This window comes from Balaenoptera ricei, chromosome 2, assembly GCF_028023285.1.
Source record: "Balaenoptera ricei isolate mBalRic1 chromosome 2, mBalRic1.hap2, whole genome shotgun sequence".
Classification (NCBI taxonomy): domain Eukaryota; kingdom Metazoa; phylum Chordata; class Mammalia; order Artiodactyla; family Balaenopteridae; genus Balaenoptera; species Balaenoptera ricei.
The window spans coordinates 72,396,833-72,416,764 of record NC_082640.1 but is presented as its reverse complement, the minus strand read 5'-3'; the positions used below and the strand labels follow the sequence as shown (position 1 = coordinate 72,416,764).

At 49.4% G+C, this 19,932-nt stretch overlaps 1 protein-coding gene across 5 annotated transcripts in view; it reads right to left on the bottom strand.

Annotated features, from left to right (window-relative positions):
* Positions 1 to 19,932, bottom strand: part of DAPK2 (death associated protein kinase 2) — a 125,047-nt gene that overhangs the window by 49,641 nt on the left and 55,474 nt on the right. For all 5 annotated transcript variants that reach the window (XR_009500811.1, XM_059913059.1, XM_059913058.1 and 2 more), the window contains exon 3: positions 5,426 to 5,647. Coding sequence is in view for 4 of the 5 variants with exons in the window: in XM_059913059.1 (XP_059769042.1) it covers positions 5,426 to 5,647 (222 nt within the window). In the remaining variant the exon portion in view is untranslated. The remainder of the gene's footprint in view (positions 1 to 5,425; positions 5,648 to 19,932) is intronic.

The window sequence follows — 19,932 nt, the reverse complement described above, 5'->3', positions numbered from 1 at the left end:
TCAGGAATATCACTATGGACTGGAGTGTAGACAGCCTCGGTGGTCTGGGGCCTGGCTGGCTGGATAATTCTGTCAGGTGTGATAAGTCCATGGTGGCTGCATTTTAAAAACTGCAGTCAATGAGAGATGCATACTAAAGTGTTTGTATGTAAAATGACACGATGTCTGAGGTTTGCTTTAAAGTACTGCAGCAAACAAACAGATGGAGTGGGGGAAGTAGGATTTGATGTAAAACAAGACTGGCAAAATGGTGATAATGTGAAGCTGGGGGATGTGCCTATGAGGGTTCTTACATCCTTCTCTCTACTTCTGTATATGTTTGAAATCCTCCATAATAAGAGGCTAACAGTAAACTTCTAGGGAAGCAAACTCCTCGCTCTCCCTCAGTGACCCCTGCACAGAAACCATCATCACTTGGAAGTTCTTCCCTAACAGATGAGGAAACCAAGCCCAGAGGAGGGGAAGTGGCCATGCAAGGTCTCCTAGCAAGAGAGTGCATGGTCAAGACCATGACCAAGTCCCAGACCCCAGTCCAATACCATGCACCATATCACTGTTGGGGGTGGTAGTGTTGGAAGAGGGCTTGGTTTTGAGTTTATTTAGAGTTCGCCACCTGTGTGATGTGCTTCCCCAAGCATTCTCTCACTTGAGACTCACATCCGTCCTGAGGGGTAGATGGAACTTCTGTCCTGGTTTCCCAGACAAGGAAACTGGGGCCCCAAGAGAGCAGTGACTTGCCCAAGGTGACACAGCTAGTAAGTGGCAGAACCAGGATTTAGATCCAGATCTTCTCAATCCCGGTGCACCACGTGTTCCTCTCACCACACTCTACCCATACTATAAAGCTCGAGTTGCTGATGCAAAAAAGAAAACCCAAAGCCACCCCAAGCCCTAGGCTGTCATCTGCCATCCCTGTCCAGCTGCATCCGTGCCCTCACACACTGGGCTGTCACTGTCTGGCTGGCTCTCTCCCCAGCTAGATTACCTTTGCTTCCACAGCACCTTGTGCAAGACATTCAAGAGAAGGTGGGCGAATAAAAAAAAACAAAGGAAAGAAGTAAGACATTTAAAATATCAACATGGCACAGAATATTCTGTATCATACAGAAGTGAAGTCTTGGCATTTGCAAGAGACCTGTCGGGAGCCTTCTGCAAATGTTCAAATCCACAGTGTCGGGCTTCCCTGGTGGCGCAGTGGTTGAGAATCTGCCTGCCAATGCAGGGCACACGGGTTCGAGCCCTGGTCTGGGAAGATCCCACATGCCGCGGAGCAACTAGGCCCGTGAGCCACAACTACTGAGCCTGCGCGTCTGGAGCCTGTGCTCCGCAACGAGAGAGGCCGCGATAGTGAGAGGCCCGCGCGCCGCGATGAAGAGTGGCCCCCACTCGCCGCAACTGGAGAAAGCCCTCGCACAGAAACGAAGACCCAACACAGCCATAAATAAATAAATAATTTAAAAAATAATAATAATTAAAAAAAAAAAAAAAATCCACAGTGTCACTCAGGAACACAAGGACCTAGCCCAGTCCTTGTTTTTATACTTCCAGCCTTGCTGGGTCGTGCAAGGCTGTGACCTCGGGCATATCCTGCCCTTCCTACCTTAAACAGAACGCTGAGTAAATGTAAAAGAACTTCATGATAATGTGGATGTGTTCTGTCACCCAAAATTACTGATGTAAAGGCCCAGGCAGGGTGAGGACTTTGGGAGACAGTAATCAGCTGTTCTGTTTGAAGGTGTGATCTGGGCAGGAGACGGAGTGAGACATGATCTCCTTTGGATGAAGAGGGGAACAGCCATGGTGACCCTTAGAATCGTCCCCAAAGACTTGGAAAGGTGGGAGGCTGATGAGCCTGCCGGGTATCTGTCCCAGCCCTGGACCCCCAGGCCAGGGACCCTCACATCAATCCTCAGGCACCTGTTCTCAAGGCCATCAAGGAGCCTGGGTTTTGTTTCTACCCCCAAACCTAGTTTCTCCCAAGGGCTTCTCAGCCCCAAGATCTCTGCCATGAAGTCATCCCCACTCCACCCAAGTTTCTCTCCTCTCACACCCCTAAACAATTTGACTTAAAGAGGAAAAGCAAAACCTAACAGCCAGCCTCTGCCCTCCTCCAGCGTCCCCAGGACCAGTCACCTTCCTGCTAATCTGACCCTTGCCTCCTTCCTCCTTGCAGTTTGATCTGGCTGCTAGAAACGCTTTTCAGAACTCTTTCAAAAGCAACCAACCATTTTTGGGAGTTGAGTGCTCAAATGACCTGTGTAGGCAGTGATTTGGGAAGGATGCTGCCAGAGCTGTTGGGGCCCAGAAAGCTGGACTCAATTCAAGGCCTGGGAAGCATTGCCGCCACCTTGGAGCGCTCTGTCAGGCCCTGCTCTGGTATGCTCCCGCCGCTGTATTGCTTTCCACAGCTTGGAGTCAGGGAGGCCCCAGAGAGGTCAGGGGCCTGGGATGGGAGGGCTGCCCAACCCTCCCAGGGCAGACCTACATTTTTCAGAGCCAGCTCCACATGTGGCATGAGTTAATCCATTGAGAGTTTGAAAATATTCGTTACCCCCTACAGAAGTCAACTTACATGGACAACTATATCCTTCCCAACCCTGCCATCACCAGTCCTGACGAGAGGCAGCTGCTGCATAGGCGATCATGGACAGGGTAGTAACAGCTGAAGGGGACTTAAATCAGGGTTGGGAATGTCCTCTGAGCACTGGCTACTTCAGCTGAAGCAGGAGGAAGCCCTGCCCTAGACAACAGTGCTGAGAGGTAGATCCATCCACAAACACTGCAAATATCAACTGAGCAGGTGGGCTCTGACACCCGTGTTTAAGTACCAGGCAAACCCACTAGCCTAGTAGGGCACAGTGAGGACCAGGAGGCCAAAGGCTCCTAAGCAGCCCAACAGAGGTCACCAAGTCCAAACATAAAAGCCCATGAAAAGCCCTTCTCTCCTGGAAGGTCCTCCTCTCAGACCCTGGTCACACAAGATTGAGGCACTGTCTTAGCAATCCCTAGCTCCATAGCCAGGCACCTTGAGACAATGAGGCAGCTTGAAAGTAAAGGAGGAGACAGAGAAACTACGAACAGACAGAACTTCACAAACACAGCAGCTCACAGGAGCACCAGTGTGACAACTGATGTCATGGGCGGTGACAGCTCACAAGAAGAGGGCATGTAACTCTTGGTTAGCCATGAAGCCTGAGGGGAGAAACAGGGACATCTCAAGAGCATCCCAGACCCCAACTCCTGGGGTTCTACAAACAGGGAGTAACAGACAACTTCCCCAGCAATGACAGAAATGCCAATTAAAATGACAGAAAAGTATCATAACTGTAAAAGACAATAATGAACACTGCTTTAAAACAAATGACCCAGGGCTGGCAAGGGTGCAGGCAGAAAGAAACACTCCCATGTTGCACGTGGTACTGGTTAACCTGTCCTATGAAAGTGAGGATACCAAGAGCCCTAAAAATGTCAGCCCGATTGCCCCATTCCTGAGGATCTGTCTAAAAAAATTAATCCAAAAGAAAAGGGGAAAAACACAGGAAGAAAGTTGTTTTATGGCAGTAAAATATGCAATGGTTAAAAGCTGGAAATTAAAACACCAAATGTCCAACAACAGGGAGACACGGGTATGTAATTTAATGAAACATGATATAGTCAGTTAAAAGGGAAAGAGCTATTCATGGCATTATGTTAACTGGGGGAAAAGTAGAGCAGGAAATTGTACAAGTACAATGATTGTATGCAAATCGATAAAGACTGAGAGGAACCACAGGGAAACAAATAGCTGTGTTTGGGTGGTAGGCATATGAATGTAATTTCTTTTCAGTTGCTGTAAAGTTTTGACAACAGACTTTTAAAGAACTGGCCTGGCTTTCCCAGCAAAGGTGGGCTTGTCACTCTCTGCTGGAAACCAGTGCTAACCCTTAGCCTTGGGGCTTGCCACACCTCGGGCCATCCACATGGCTGGCTACATCTGTGGGAACCCACCAGGCTTGTCTGAGTGAGGCAGGTGTATACACTGACTGGTCCAACTGGCTAAGAGGTCCCTGGGAGAAACACAGAGGACACAGGGAGTTAGAGGAGAGGAGAGCATGGGTAATTCTATGCACTTAAACATTGAGATGGATAATTTAAGAATCCAATGCAAAAGTATGCAAATGCCCATCTGCTACATAAATCTATAGGCTGACAACACCAGAGCATAGTTCTCAAATTAGAATGGTCTCAAATGTCAGGTGGTCCACCCAACCCACAGGCAGGTTAAGGATGGCTGCCTGCTTTGTAGATGAGAGCTGAAGCTCAGAGGGGTGAGGTGACTTGCCCCAAGTCACAAAGTCAGGGATTGCTGAGACAAATGCTGCCACTCCTCTGCTAACTGGCAGATGCCTCACGCCTCTGAGGCTCAGAACATTCTTGACACCCGGTCTTGCTGCTTGACTAGACACAGCCATTTCAACTTGTGCCACAGCCCAACTCAAACTCTACTAACCGCCGGAGGCCCACCTCCACCTCCCCAATCCATGGGGGGCATCTCCAGGAGGGACACGAGTTGGCCAACCAACTCCTGGAGTCGTGGTGTCACCCATCCAAATTCCACCAGACTGTGAAGGATTCCCCTGCAGGGCCAGCCCAAGGCCATCCCACCTCAAGCTCATAGCTATCTGCACAAGCAGCGTGGACCCAGTCCTGGCCCCGCCACTTCCTGGTTGTAGGATCTTGTAAATGACCCGGCCTCTCAGTGTTCTTGTCTGTAACATGGAGGTAATAAGAGTCTCCATGGGATAGGATTGTTAAGAGGATTAAATGAGGTAACAGGCATTCTCAGCAAAGTGAATACAAAGTCCTCTTGGCGGAAGTGGGACACTACCCTCAACACAGCTTCTGTGAAGACTGAACAAGAAAACACGAAGGACCTAGCAAACGCTTGGCTTACAGCAGAGCTCTCTAAGTAATAGGTACTATGATAATAATAAAGGCATCAAACACAGCACAAAGGCAGGGAGGTTGTCCCAGGAAAGGGCTGAGAAGGGCTTTGCAGAGCCTGGAGGATGTTTGTTCTTCCCTTCCTCGTCGAACAGACTCTCCCTGACAGCCCCCTGCTCCCCCTTCCACCCTCTGCCCCCTCATCCTCCCACGTGCTCACCAGCCAGGAAGGGACCCCAGCGCTCCCCACTTCTTCCCTCTGATCCCCAGGGTCCAGTGAAAGTCAGACCTAGACCCTCGCCCTCAGTCCCTGCTGCACAGCAAGCCCGGGTTCAGGAGGTGGATGGGGTAAATGAGGGAAACCACTTCCCACTGACTTCATCTCCTCCAGGTCGGGCTTCTGTCAGGTTGTTGCTCCCTCTGGGGCCTGCGGCTGGAGCTCCGCCCCACCCCCCACCCCCGCCCTGCTGCCCCGCCCCCCCAGTCCCAGGCACCCACTCACAGCTCGAGGATGAGCACCACGTCGGTGCGGTTCTCGAAGACGTCGTGCAGCGTGATGACGTTGGGATGCAGCACCTGCCGCAGGATGCTCACCTCCCGCTCGATCTCCTCCCGGCACACACCCCGCCGGCTGGCTTGTCTCTGCCGCTTCTTGATGAACTTGGCTGCGTACTCCAGCCCCGTGCTCTTCTCTCGGCACTTCTTCACGATGGCGAACTGGCCGCTGTGGGGACACAGACCCACACAAAGAGGGCATCACTGTGGTTACTGGGGAAGTGACCTGCTTGTCACCCCTAGGCCACAGTAACTCAGAGTCATTCTTCCAGGGCAGGACAAATCATGCCACCAGCCAGCATCCCCACCTGGCCATCAACCAGTGACTGAGACAGAGTAAGTACTGGGCTTCCCTTCTGCTCATATGAACCCTCTACCTTTTACTAGGAAGGAATGTTGGTATTGTCATTCCCAGTGTACAGAGGGGAACACTGAGGCCCTGAAAGGCTATTGGTTTGATCTGGATGACACAGCCTCATCGTTCCAAAGCCTCAGCTAGAACCCCTGTCTTGTATCTACCGGATGAAATCACGATGTCCAGAGGTTTATACTACTTAATGAAAAGATTTTTAAGGAAAAGCAGGACTTTCCTGGCGGTCCAGTGGTTAAGACTCCACGCTCCCACTGCAGGGGGCACAGGTTTGGCCGGGGAACTAAGATCCCACATGCTGTGAGGTGTGGCATAAATAAATAAATAATAAATAAAATAAAAAGCAAAAATGGTCAGCATGGTCAAAATACTAACAGTAACAATCATCTGTTTGGGCCTCTCTTATCTGGAAGCAAGTACAAATTCATCTATTTGGAATTGTGAGGGGACAAAGCACCTCTATAGTCTCATGTTTGTACCTTTGTTTCCAACCCCTCCCAACAAATAAAAATCTCAATTACCTGACATGAGCCAGGTAGTCAGACAATCAGGGGACAGAGCTAATATGAGGATGATGCCCTTAAAGACGAGGCCAGAGGCTATGCCAGCCGGGTTCAGGGGGATCCTGGTGGAGGTGAGGGTGGGGCGGAGGCAGCCTAACGTTGTTAGTAAGCAGAGTGGGTGTTCGTCACGGTGAGAAGACTGATAGGACCACAGAATTGTAAAACGTTAGGAAACTGAGGCACAGGAGACATCAAGTGACTCACCTGAGGTCATCACACAGTTAATGGCAAAGCCAGGCCCCAGGGCCGAGTGCCCAGCCCACTGTTCACAAAGCCGCTAAGATAGTTAAAGGAGTCAAGATGATGCTTAGTGCCCTTCAGGGCTGGGCCTGAAAATCCTTCACTCCAGGGACCTAGACAACAATCATGAAATGCTGTCCTTGCCAGAGTGGCAGGTGGCCCTAGGCCAGCATCCCTGAGTGCTCCAGGGGCAGCCCCCCCAACACACACACACACACACACACACACACACACACACACACAGGGAAGGGCAGCGGCCTCCTGTTTCACCATCTCAGTCCAGGCAATCGGTGGGGGCCACTCGAAGTCCCTGGTGACTGCCCGGTGGCCACCTTCCTGTGGGCCTTCCCACTCCCCTTCCACCAGTGCCCCATGTTTTCTTGCCAACCACAATACCCACTGCTTGAGACAGAACTCAGAAAATTTTAAGGTTCAGCTTAATGGCTAAACAAGGGGCCATGAGACTCCACACTTGGGAGGTACTCTCTTAGTGGCTCTGGGGTAAAAGTTACACACAAGTGCTCTGGATATTTGCCTCAGCCTCAGAAAACAGCATCACATCTGAACCACTCCATTACTAGAATAATCCTTAGTGAGACAGCCTTCAAAATAAACCCAAGTGATTAAAAAAAAAAAGTCAAGTAGAGCAAGTAAGGAATAGATATGCCAACACTTAAATAGCATTCTATGGCAACCACCTTAGAGATGTTGCCAACCACATGTTCATGTATCTCTCCATCCCCTCATCCCCCAATCACCCAGTGCTACCTGAGCATCTACTCTGTGCCAGGCTCTGAGCTGCACAGTTAAGGGGCAGGGACCAAAGGCACAGACATCAGACACAGATGGAGCTCTGGGGAGGGAGAGGGCCCTGGCTGCTGGGCTGGGCTGGGAAGCCTTTGTGGAGCCAAATGTCTATCACACTGTCTGCTAACTCTAAACTATTAGAGTTAACTCAGCTTTTTATGCCCCAAATATTGGCTCTGGGCTGTCTACACACTAGGGGTTGACACAGGTGGAGTGAAGCCAAGCTTCCCAAAGTCAGAGGGAACACATTCAGTGAGATCTCTGGTCACTGGGAGCTGCTTTGGGCCTTGGGACATCAGGTTGCTTAGTGAGTGCCACCAAACACTGGACAAAGCCTCCAGTCCCAGGCAGCTGTAAGTCTCTGGTTCAGGATGGCCACACTCCTTTCTTCTCTCTCTGATACCTCAAGGGGCCTGGCGTTGGCAGCCCTGAGGGATGGGAAAACCAAAGCTTAAGGATTTTAAGCGATTTGTTTAAGTTTACAGAGCACAGAGGTGGAGGCACAGGGATTTTATAAGGCAGAGCTAAATATTTCAGGTTACCTTGACAAAGCTTTCCCTTTTCCTGTGAGGGAAACGGAGGCATTTTTCTGTATCACATGCCTGAAAAATTCCTCAAACTCTCAAAAAGCAAATGAGTGTTTGCTCTTCCTGGTTGAGTGTTCTCTCTGTGAGAGCAGCTGCGGCGATGAGAGGTGACCGGGGGGTCAGGCCTAACACGAGCAGGCGTCTTCCTCCAGCCAAAAGGAAGTATTCTGAGAGTGCATGACTAACACAGAGCCAAACACCAAGTAACGTCACTCATCTTCCCTCTCTTCACGGGACAGCGGTCCTCTACTCAACCTGCCCTGGGGAGCCTCAAGGAGAGCCAAGGCCACTTGCTGGTTTTCCCCTCTCCTTGAGCTGGTACTGGGAAGTGTGCAGAATATGCTCCACGAGGCCAGCCCTGGGGCAGGGAGGCCTTGGGCAGGGATAGCAGCCTTCCGGGTCAGACAGGCCTGGCCTCAGGAAACTTACGCTGCCTGGCTATCTGCTCTGAGCAGCAGTTTCCTCATCTGTAAAATGGGAACTGTGATTCCCTACCAGGGAATTGTGAAGACTGGAAATATGTCATGCCGACCCACAGGCAGCTCCAGTAAACAGTGACTATTACGTCTTATTAGTTAGTTGCTCATATGAAGGCAGAAGTCACTGATCTACATGGTCTGCAATGTGTGGCCAGGGCATCAGTGTGATTTTAACACATCCCCACCCCACCCCCTGACGATTCCAGTGCACAACCAGATATGGGGATATCTTTGTTCTAAGCAATTAACCAACTCTTTTCATCCTTAGAGCAGTGGTTCTCAACCCTGGCTGCATGCTGGAATCACCAGGGGAATTTTTTTTTTGGCCACACTGCACGGCATGTGGGATCTCAGTTCCCCAACCAGAGATCGAACCCGCGCCCCCGGAAGTGGAAGCGCAGAGTCTTAACCACTGGGCCACCAGGGAAGTCCCGGGGAATTTTAAAATTACTGCTGCCTGGGTCCTACCTCCAGAGATTCTGATCTCCAGGGTCTGGGTTGCAGCCTGGGAATCAAGATATTTAAAAGCTTTCCGGGTGACCGTGATGTGCAGTCCAAGCTGAGAAACACCAACTTACAACAGTCTTCTGATTATCTCCATTTTCTAGATGAAAAAAGTACACCACTGTTACTCATATTATTCCTTGCCCTCTTCAGTACTGATATATTACCCTCTCCCTTAGTTCTTTGATCTGACCATTAGAAGGAGGATGGGAGGGGAGAAAAGGATGGGAGGGGAGAAAAGTAAGCTGGGGGAGTATCATCTCTTCCACCAGGACAGTTTTTGCTTGATTTGCAAATCAAGGCAGAAGACCACCCCGGGCTCTGGGAAATAACAGGAATGGAAGTTTGCAGTTGGGCACCCCCTGGTCACTGTACCCACAGCAGATGCACGAAAGCCAGACCTGAGGTGGCTTCGGCACGCCCCCCAGAAGACCCAAGGGCAGGTGGAAGCGGTGATGGTGATGAGCCCTTGTCTGCCCATCAGGAAGGCTCTGAAGCCAGAAATTCAGGCCCTGGGATGCAGAAGTCGCTCAGCTAGGCTACGGGGCAAGGGGTGGACAGCGAAAGCCCCTCTAGGTTAGGACGGAGCCACCCAGGGTATATCCCGGGAGGGAGCAGAGAGGAGCCATCCGACCATAAGGGAAGTGATTGCCAACACTAATTCAAAAATTATGGGAATGCCGAAACACTGATGTACATAGGCAGAGCACGCATATTCCTATTCCCGCCTCCCTAGCAAGAGTCAGTTCCTAACCTGAATGCAGCAAAGGGAGGGTAGTCCGGAGGTCCAATTCCTGGTCCCCGTGACCTGCCACCAAAGCTTCGTGGGCTTGGACAAGGAGCTGCCTTCTCAGTTGTTTCCCTCCAGCTGCCACCGGAGGTCTCACCTCAGAAAGCTTCCTGTCAGAAAGCTCCTAAGAGCCCATGACAACTCCGAACAGAAATGAAGCTTTCCCTTCACTCTCCAAATTCCATCTCTGGGTTGATGTCTGGAGACTTGGGTTCTGGTCAGGGCCCGTCCACTAACTGGTCATAACCCTGGGCAGCCTGTTCAACTCCCTGGGCCTCAGGGTCCTCCTTTGTCAAATGTGGATGTCCACCTCACAGGGCTGTTGGGGAAATCATGAGATAACACCTGACAAAGGACTTAACTATCCAGCACAGTAGAAAAGCAGGAGGCGGGGGTGGGTGCAATGCTGAGCCCGAGGCTGGCTTGCAAAAGTCACGTAGGAGAGTTTCCAAGAAGGACAGTGAATCCGCAAGACACAGAAACTACCTTCCCTGATCCTGCCAGCTGCTCTCCTGCAAGTATGTCAGGAACACGCCCCTCTTCCCAGGCAGAGGGCCCAGCCCCTCACTCACTCAGTGCCCCGGGAGAACAAAGCAGGCTGCGTGAAGATCAGCGTCACAGTCACAGACAGAACTCGGCAGGGCCCAGGGTGGCACCCCATGAGGGTCTCCTGTTGTCTGCCCAGGAATCAGATGAGCAGTAAACCTAGACTGGCTTCTCAGAACTCAAAAATAGTGTTGCTGTCTCCAACACCAGCTCCTAAGCTTCATGGAAGAGCCTGGCTCAATTACCATTGAATTCTTCACCGCCAAAGAAGAATAATCTGGGCGTGACCCAAATCTCACACCCTGAGATAGATTTTGTATAGCAATGTGGACATCCCAGCATTTACATCCAGCTTTTCTCTCTGCAAGCTAACTGTATTTTTATTCTCTCTTTTAATATTTGCAGGTACCATTCTTAGCTCCATTTTACAGATCAGAAAATGGAGGCTTAGGGAGGTTAAGTGACTAGGTAGTTGGGCCAGGTAGCAGGCCCTGATAGCAGGGTTAGAACATAGAGTCAGGTCAACTGACTCTAGCTTCAGTGAGACTCTCAAGGTAACTAGCCAGCAGTGATGTACCAAACAGTGAGGAGGGGGCCCACCCCAGAATGGCGGAGCATTTTATCACTGACAGTATTGAGAATTGCCAGTGCATGATGATAATAAAAAGTAGACTAATTTTTATTCAGTTTTATCATTGGTTTTGAATTCTCCAAAGACAATGCACCCCTCATGGCCGGCATTGAGGCAAGACCACTCCCACTGCCCACCCACTCCCACCAGGTTGGCTATGGCCAACTAGACTTGTTCTGGCAACTCCCAGGGGCTGACTGCCAAAGGTGTTTTGTAAGGGTTACGGATAGAGTGGGTCTAACTCATTCTCATCCTCAGTCAACTCTGAAGTGTCCATGAACTTAGTAACTTGCCCCAAAGTCCCCAGTTGGTCAAGGCTGAGATGAGGCAGAGCTGTACTGAACGCAGATCCCCCCAGGGAGGAGATGCCATGGGAGGTAAAAGGTAACAAATGGGAAGTGCTCCAAGTCAGAGGGATGTGGGGACCAGGGTCCTCCTCCCGCTTCCCCCAAGCAATCACTGCAGTTCCTCTTCCCACACTCCAGAACAATGAGCCACGATTCCTCTGGAATTAGCCTGCAAGTTTGCAGGACCACTGGGCGGGGACGATGCTTAGAAGCTTCCAGTCATGGCCACCCCAGCTGCAGCCCAGCAGGCGGGGGAATGGGACATTCGGCCAACATGTGTCAAATGTGTGGGCAAGAGGAGCTCAAATCTACAGTCCGCAGGAACCACATCAGCCTGATCCCAGAGGACCCACACCCCAATCCCAGGGCAATAGCCTGTCTGAGGATGGTGTCGCTGGCCCCCTTCCCATTCCTCTGCCTGGTCAGGCTTGACTGACCCTGCCTCTTAACCCCCTCCCCCTTCCAACACATCCCATATCTAGCCAGCCACTTCTGATTCCCATGAACAAGATCTTTCTCCCACTGCCTTAGTAACCAACTTGCTTCTGGTCTCCTATACCCAAGTCCAAGATTTACAGTCAAAAGACCCAGGTTTTATCTCCAGCTCTGTAACTGTGACTCTGAGCCTCAGTTTCCTTGTGTGTAACACAGACGTAAGAATATCCCAATCTTACCAGGTTATAATGAGAAAGAAATGAGACAAGTACGTAAAAGCACTAAGTAAACTATAATTCTCTGTGAATGTGAATTATTCTTTCTTTCCATCCACTGGATCGCCATATCTGGATCCTGGTCTCCGTTTTCCAGTCCCAGCCTTGAACCTGATTCAGCCCCTGTGAACCCCATCCACAGATCCCAGCTTAAAAACAGATAGTGCTAGAGAGAACTGGGGCCGCTGAAAGGCAGGGTCCCCAGGTGGTGCCAGGATCCAGGAAGACAGAAAACACTTCGGGACGCAGTCACCCAAGGTCAGGGCAAACAAGGGACCAGACATCCAGGAAGCCAAAAAAGGGTGAAGAAATACAAGGGTGCCAGAAGTGGGAAGTAGCAAGTCAAGATTCCAGGCCAGAGAGATGAGGGTAAGGAGCAAAAATTTACCAAAAGCCAGGTGGGCAGTACTTCAGGAGCTAGGTGGGCAAGCGAGGAGCGAGAGGCACGTGGGATCAGCAGGTAGCACGTGGAGACTGGAGCAGACAGAAACATCAGCACAAGACCTGCAAACACAAGAGCGCCCAGAGCCGTTCACATGGCCTTTTCTCCCAGCTAGTGAGCCAAACCCACTGTCTAACGAACCCACTTCTCCTCTCTGACCGTGTTGCCCATACCTTTCTAGTCTCCTGATTATGATTTTAAAATTTATTTGAGGTATGGAACCTTCTCTCCAATAAATCTTGCACAGAAGCCCAATATGCAAAACAGATAAAAAGCAGTACTTCTGGGACTTCCCTGGTGGGGCAGTGGTTAAGAATCCACCTGCCAATGCAGGAGACATGAGTTTGAGCCCTGGTCCGGGAAGATCCCACATGCCGCAGAGCAACTAAGGCCATGCGCCACAACTACTGAGCCTGCTCCCTAGAGCCCATGAGCCACAACTACTGAAGCCCACGTGACTACAGCCCGTGCTCCGCAACAAGAGAAGCCACCTCAATGAGAAGCCCACGCACCGCAATGAAGAGTAGCTCCTGCTTACCGCAACTAGAGTAAAGCCAGCACACAGCAACAAAGACCCAACGCAGCCAAAAATAGATATAAAAAATAAATAAATAAATTTATTTTTTAAAAAAATGGGGGCTTCCCTGGTGGCGCAGTTGTTGAGAATCTGCCTGCCAATGCAGAGGACACGGGTTCGAGCCCTGGTCTGGGAAGATCCCACATGCCACGGAGCAACTAGGCCCGTGAGCCACAATTACTGAGCCTGCGCGTCTGGAGCCTGTGCTCCGCAACAAGAGAGGCCGCGATAATGAGAGGCCAGCGCACCGCGATGAAGAGTGGCCCCCACTTGCCACAACTAGAGAAAGCCCTCGCACAGAAACGAAGACCCAACACAACCATAAATAAATAAATAAATTAATTAATTAATTAAAAAAAAAAAAAGGAGTACTTCTTTTTGGGGGAGAGGCACTCAGAAGTCACCTACTCAGAGCCCACCCACATGATGCCTAAAGGGGCTTCATGGAACCCCTAGGGCTCCAGGGAACACAACTTGAGAAGTACACTCTACAGCATGGAAGCATGCTCACTGATAATCCCAAAGCAATTGCAAACTGTAAGAAAAAAGAAAAAGAAAAGGAGAAATAGAAAACACTGATGAAATAATTCTCAAAATTATTATCTAGTCTTTTAAGAAGTTACTCTGACCAAGGCAAACTCAGGGTCACCAGTAAGCAATACATGTAGGATAAGCATCAGGAACCAGAAGTTTCCAGGGAGCTGAACCCTGACCTACAAATGGCCCCTGTCCAAGCAGTCACAGGTGTCTGCCTGTGCTGGCCAGTGGCAGCTGCTTTCACATCTTAGCTCATTCAATTCCCTGTCCCTCAGACTAACTTCCTTCCTCTGACACTTTTTTGGGGGGAGGGGGGGCAGAAAAAATTCCTAAAGCACAAAAAGGGAGGACTCGTTGAGCAGAGCCAAGTCAGGCTATGATTACCTTTTGGAATCTATTTTTAAGTCTAAGCACACTTTGATGCTGTTGTCAAATGAACATGAGCCCACAAGTCCAAGGCCTGAAATAAATTAGGCTCAGTTTAAGTTGGACTTGGCTATTCAGAGAAAGGTTTTCACTGAAAATACAGCTCAGTGTCCTCTGGTATTTCCCTTTGTTTAGAGTCTAGATTCTAGACACTGACATGAGGTAGGTTACTATGGTTTGAAGTGTTAGCCTTGGAGGGTACTACCCACCACTCACCATCCACCCACCTGTCATCTCATCCCCTAACTACCCACCCACCCATCCACCTAACTGTCCATTCACCAATCCATCCATTCACTAATGTACTCCTCCATCCCTCATGTATGGATCAGTGTCCTAAGTGCTACAAACAAGACGTACCCCACAACTTGAAGGGCTCACAGTCAACTGGGGAGATCAAACACTCATGGAAAAAGAAATATGGCATGGATGTGTAGAAATAGCTGTCTCAGAGTCAACTGCGTGGGAAACAGTAAGTGCTGCAGCAGTTCAACAGAGGGAGAAAGTATCAGCCAAGGGGAGTCAGGGGAAGCCTTAAGGAGCAGGTGGGATTTGAACCAGGGGCAACAGTGTACTATCAGGCCATTCAAGATGGCTGTTCTCTTGCTCTCTGGACATCCCCTGCTCGACCAGTCCCTGCCTCACTGCACCTACTCACATAACTGACCTTCCCTCTTAATCATAGAGCCTAATCAATCAATGCCTACATACTTGCCCCCGGCCCCAGCTGGTGATTGTTCTAATCTTTAGATCAGAACATCTTGACCAAGATAGCTTATGAAAGGGGCAATGAGGGGCATGCGCCTCTCTTGGTTTCCCTGATAACCGATGAGCCAACCTGATGTCAATTCCCTCTATAACTGTAACCTCACTCTCCACCCAGGAGTGAAGACTTGCTGCCCTGTCCTGCCCGCCATCTGCTGCACATGGTGAAGTGTCGCTCCAGGACCTTGCTTCAGACACGTAAGATCCCCCCAACCATTAAACCACTGATGTCTCTGTTGCTGACTCCGGGCTCTTTCTTCGGTCTGGAGGCTGGGCAAGTACAGGGCCTGCAGGCCCGCGGGGTATAGCCCAACAGGCAGAAAAAGCTGGATGCAGACAGGCAAAGGGGAGTCAGCTAGCCACAGCTGGAGAAGCAGGGAGTGATACACAGATGCTTTATTCTGGGCAGGCCCCAACTCACCACCTCTCTACCTCACTTCCTCCCCGTCAAGTGGCCACTTTCTTGAGGAAGTACATCAAGAAGCTGAACTTGCCCTTTCCTCTCCTCTTTGTGCGGGTGGAGGGAAAGGAAGACAAGTGGCCGGCAGCCAATGATGTTCGCCTGTAGGGCTCCCTTCTCATCACCCAAGTTCCTGACAATCAGATGTACCTTTGATTAATGAAAGAACTTCAGCAGAACAGGTCAACTTGCTTGATCCCAGAAATGCCAGCCAGTTGGCCTTCACAGCCTGGGTGGAGCCCAGGAGGCTGGACCATAACAGATGTGACCTTTTGCATGAGCTCATGCTACAGAGCAAGAAAGGGACTACAACAGGAAGACAGAAAAATCCAGGCTGGTCGAGGTTCTGTTATTACTGTGTGGGGACAGAGTCCTCCCTCATAAAATGGTGAAGTGAACAGTTTATCTTCTATAAAACCTCCCTCCCAACTTGCCAGACCACTCTAGTGCCAAGAGTTCTGTACCCAGCCTCTCTCCTGTGAACTCTGGACCTCCCCATGGTCCACATCCCCTGGGATCCTTTCCATAATTTACCCATAATTCACACTGAGTGATATGGGATGCAAAGGGTTAACCTGCCCTCAGTGCAAAGTAACACATTCACATTTTAGCAGCATCCTTGACCAAGAGGGGCTTTAACAGTGGCACGTTTAGGCACACGTTGGGCAAGTGAAGGAACTAACTGGAGATAAAAAGGTCTTTCCTGGGCTTCCCTGGTGGCGCAGTGGTTAAGAATCTGCCTGCCAATGCAGGGGACACGGGTTCAAGCCCTGGTCCGGGAAGATCCCACATGCCGCAGAGCAACTGAGCCTGTGCGCCCCAACTACTGAGCCTGTGTGCTCTACAGCCCGCAAGCCACAACTACTGAGCCTGCGTACCACAACTACTGAAGTCCGTGTGCCACAACTACTGAAGCCCGCGTGCCTAGAGCCCATGCTCCGCAACAAGAGGAGCCACCCCAGCGAGAAGCCTGTGCACCGCAACAAAGAGTAGCCCCTGCTCATCGCAACTAGAGAAAGGCCACGCGCAGCAACGAAGATCCAACACAGCCAAAAATAAATAAACAAAATAAATAAATTTATTTTAAAAAAAAAAGGTCTTTCCTAAAATTCATGCCAAAAAGGTGGCCCTGAAGAGGACTGACTACATGTATCTGCATATGTGAATGCGGATGTGCAAAAATCGCAACCAATTATTTCTTGTCAATTCTCTTCTGTCCACCTGGATCTTAATGTTCAAGGGATTCTTGCTGCAACATCTTCACTGATATACACAACTCTTAGCCATCTAGGGTGGATGCTCTCTGTTCCTCGGGATTTCTGTGAGTTTTTGATCCCAGGTTTGCTTCCTCACCATTACTTGACAATGCCTCAGATCACCTCTCCCAAACTCAGGGCTGGGGATGGGGAAAACCACGTTGTGGGCAGAGCACAGGGTTTGGACTCCCGGCTCTATCACCAATTTCCAAGTCCCCTTCTCTCTCATGGCCTCAGTTTACTCATCAGAAAAATGGTGAGTTGGACCAAGATGTCTCTCTCAGGTCCCCACCCCCATCCCAGCTCACCCTCTTAGGATTCCCTGATGCAGGTCAGTGTGTCACATGCATCTATCAGTCTGAGACACACAGGATGATTTCTGGGTTTCCTGCTGCACAGGGTCCAGCCACAGGTTCAAGCTACTGAGATTTGTCAGTCCCATTTTAACCAACTAAATTTCCAAAGAGAGAGTGGGATCAGGGCTTTAGGCAAGAAGAACAGATCTCAGGCACTCTCAGAAAGATGCCTCTGTACCATCTTCACATCCAGCAAAATGCTGAACACACCAAATGGCAGAGATACCTCCATGACAAATGACCGAGGCATTCACCTTAACCAGCAACCAGCCCATAAGAGCCTGGGGAGAAAGAACTGTCCTACTCATCTCACAGGGCCCACTGAACACTGAGAACAAAGCAGGTATTCCGTCAGTGTAGAAAGGAAGAGCTAAACTGAGGCAGCAGGGGGACTTCCCTGGTGGTCCAGTGGTAAAGAATCTGCCTTCCAATGCAGGGGATGAGGTTTCGATCCCTGGTCAGGAACTAAGATCCCACATGCCGCGGGGCAACTAAGCCCACACGCCACAACTACTGAGCTCGTGCGCCTCAGTGAGAAAGCCCACGTGACGCAAACTACAGAGCCCATGCGCCCTGGTGCCCGAGCGCCACAACTAGAGAGAAGCCCATGCGCCACAACGAAGAGCCTGCACCGCAACGAAAGATCCGACGTGCCGCAACTGAGAGACCTGATGCAGCCAAAAAAATAAAATAAAATAAAATAAAATAAACTGAGGCAGCAGGAAGTGAGGTGCAGACCTGTCACTCACAGCCAGCTCTCCATGCAGCTGGAGCACGTCACTGGCAGACTCTCTGGGAAAAGAACACGTTCTTGATATTTGTTTATTACAAAAGGAGCATGTTCATTATTTTTAAAAAGCACAAAGAGGAAGCTTCCTGAGATAACCATTGTTATCATTTTGGTGGCTGCTCTCTTGGACTTTTTTTCAGCACATATTACAGTCCTTTTTAAAAAAGACTGTTCATTTTTTTAATGGAACTGGGATGATACCATATGTACTATTTTGGAAACTGCTTTAAAATTTTTTTCTACTTAATAATAGATCATGAACATTTACTCACGTCATTAAAAATTATTTTACTACCTGATTTTAAATAATATGCCACCATACAAATAAAGCATGGTTTTTAGAGCAAACTCTTAATTTTGGACATTTATATTACTTCTAATTGTTAATATAATTAATAAGACTGTTTCAGATACCCTTATATATAAGTCTTTGTGTACATCCCTGATTATTTTTTCTGAAGGTAAATTCCAGAGAGTAGAACCCTTAGTCAAACGTTATGTACATTTTTAAGGTTTTTGATAACTTGACAAATTATCTTCTGGAAAGAATGTCCCAGTAATACTCCCAGCAGCCCTAAATATCAAAATCCCCTGCTCCTCACCCCACACACATTTCACCAAATACTGGCTCACTGTGTTTTTCAGCTTTACCATTTTCCTACTTGAAAGATGATATCTCATTGTTTTCACTTGAATTAAATTTATTAACTTGTAGTCGATTACAAGTAAGAATGAACATCTTTTCCTGTGTTTGTTGGTAAGCTGAACTGCCTTATATATGCCTCGCTTATTTTTCCACTGGGATGTTTGCCTTTTTCTTATTGCTTGTAAAAGCTCTTTACATATTTGTGACATGAACCCTTTGCCGTGTATGTTGCAAATATTTGCCCTAATTGTATCGTCCACAAAGGAGCTTTAGGTCTTCTGTAGCATCCGATGGTGTTAACCAGTTTTTTTCTTACCTCTCTCTCCTTCTGCCTGTTACTAAGCTGTGACTTCGGGGCACACTGAAGGGAAGTGCCTTATGCCTTGTAACCTTGTTGGTCACCTAGGCACTCAATCCAAGCGATACCTTCAAACTCACCGCACAGGCAACCTCTCATCCCCCACACCTGGCTCTTTCCTCAGAGTTAGCCCACTCTTCCTCCTGGCGATGTCCCTCCTACTGGTTGATTGCAGAAAAGGATGGCATCAGAGGGTGAGCAGGTCCTGCTACAGAGTGGGCCTGGTGTCCCCAAGGTGGGCCACAGCTGCTGGAGTGACTGGCACAACAAACCCCCTTTAGGGATGCAGCGTATCTCCCCTGCCCCCAAATTATCCATGATGTTGTTTAGTGTCCTTTGTAACAGGCTGCAGCAGGAAATGGCTTTCTTTCAGAAATTAGTACCATGAAGATGTCTGTCTACCCTGAAAAACTGATACCCTTGTTCATTTCAGATAATGAAAATGACGTAATCTATCTTATTTCCCTTTCGTCGTCTTGGTGGTCAGTGACAATAGCGATAGTGGCCCAGATCTCGGGTGTATTTCCTTCCTCCTTCCTTCGCACCAGTGGTTCTCAAATTTGAGGGTGTAACAGAATCAGCTGGGGAGATTGGTAAAAATGCAGGCACTCACGCGATAGTGAGAGGCCCGCGCACCGCGATGAAGAGTGGCCCCTGCTTGCCGCAACTGGAGAAAGCCCTCGCACAGAAACTAAGACCCAACACAGCCATTAATTAATTAATTAATTAATTAATTAAAAAAAAAAAAAGCACATGGCTTTAAAAAAAAAAAAAAATGCAGGCACTCAGGCCTTACCACAGAATTGATAAATCACAATCTTTCAGAAGTCAAGCGTCTTTTGATGTTCCACCTTTATTTTCAAATTCTGTGTGCCTCACGCTGTACGTTGCCTCAGGTTCTTGTCATACACGGGCAGGAGGAAATAACTGTAAGTTGTTCTGTGTTGCCGTCACTGTGGCACGGAGAAAGATAGGGAGCTGCTGAGCACGCCTGCAAAGGCAGAACCTGGTCCATTTCACAGATGGCTAGTGGAGGCCCCAAACGGTTAAAGGGCCAAGGCGGGACCACCCACATAGCCATTTACAGTCCATCCCAATGGACAAGTTGATCGACTGCAGAGCAGAAGGCATTTCCCATAGGAATAAAATGGTGCCACTCCCATCCCCCACGGGCCCCATGCTCACAGGCAGCCCATTCCCTCATCCCCACCCTCAAAGGGATCTGACTTTAGGGCTTCCCTGGTGGCGCAGTGGTTGAGAATATGCC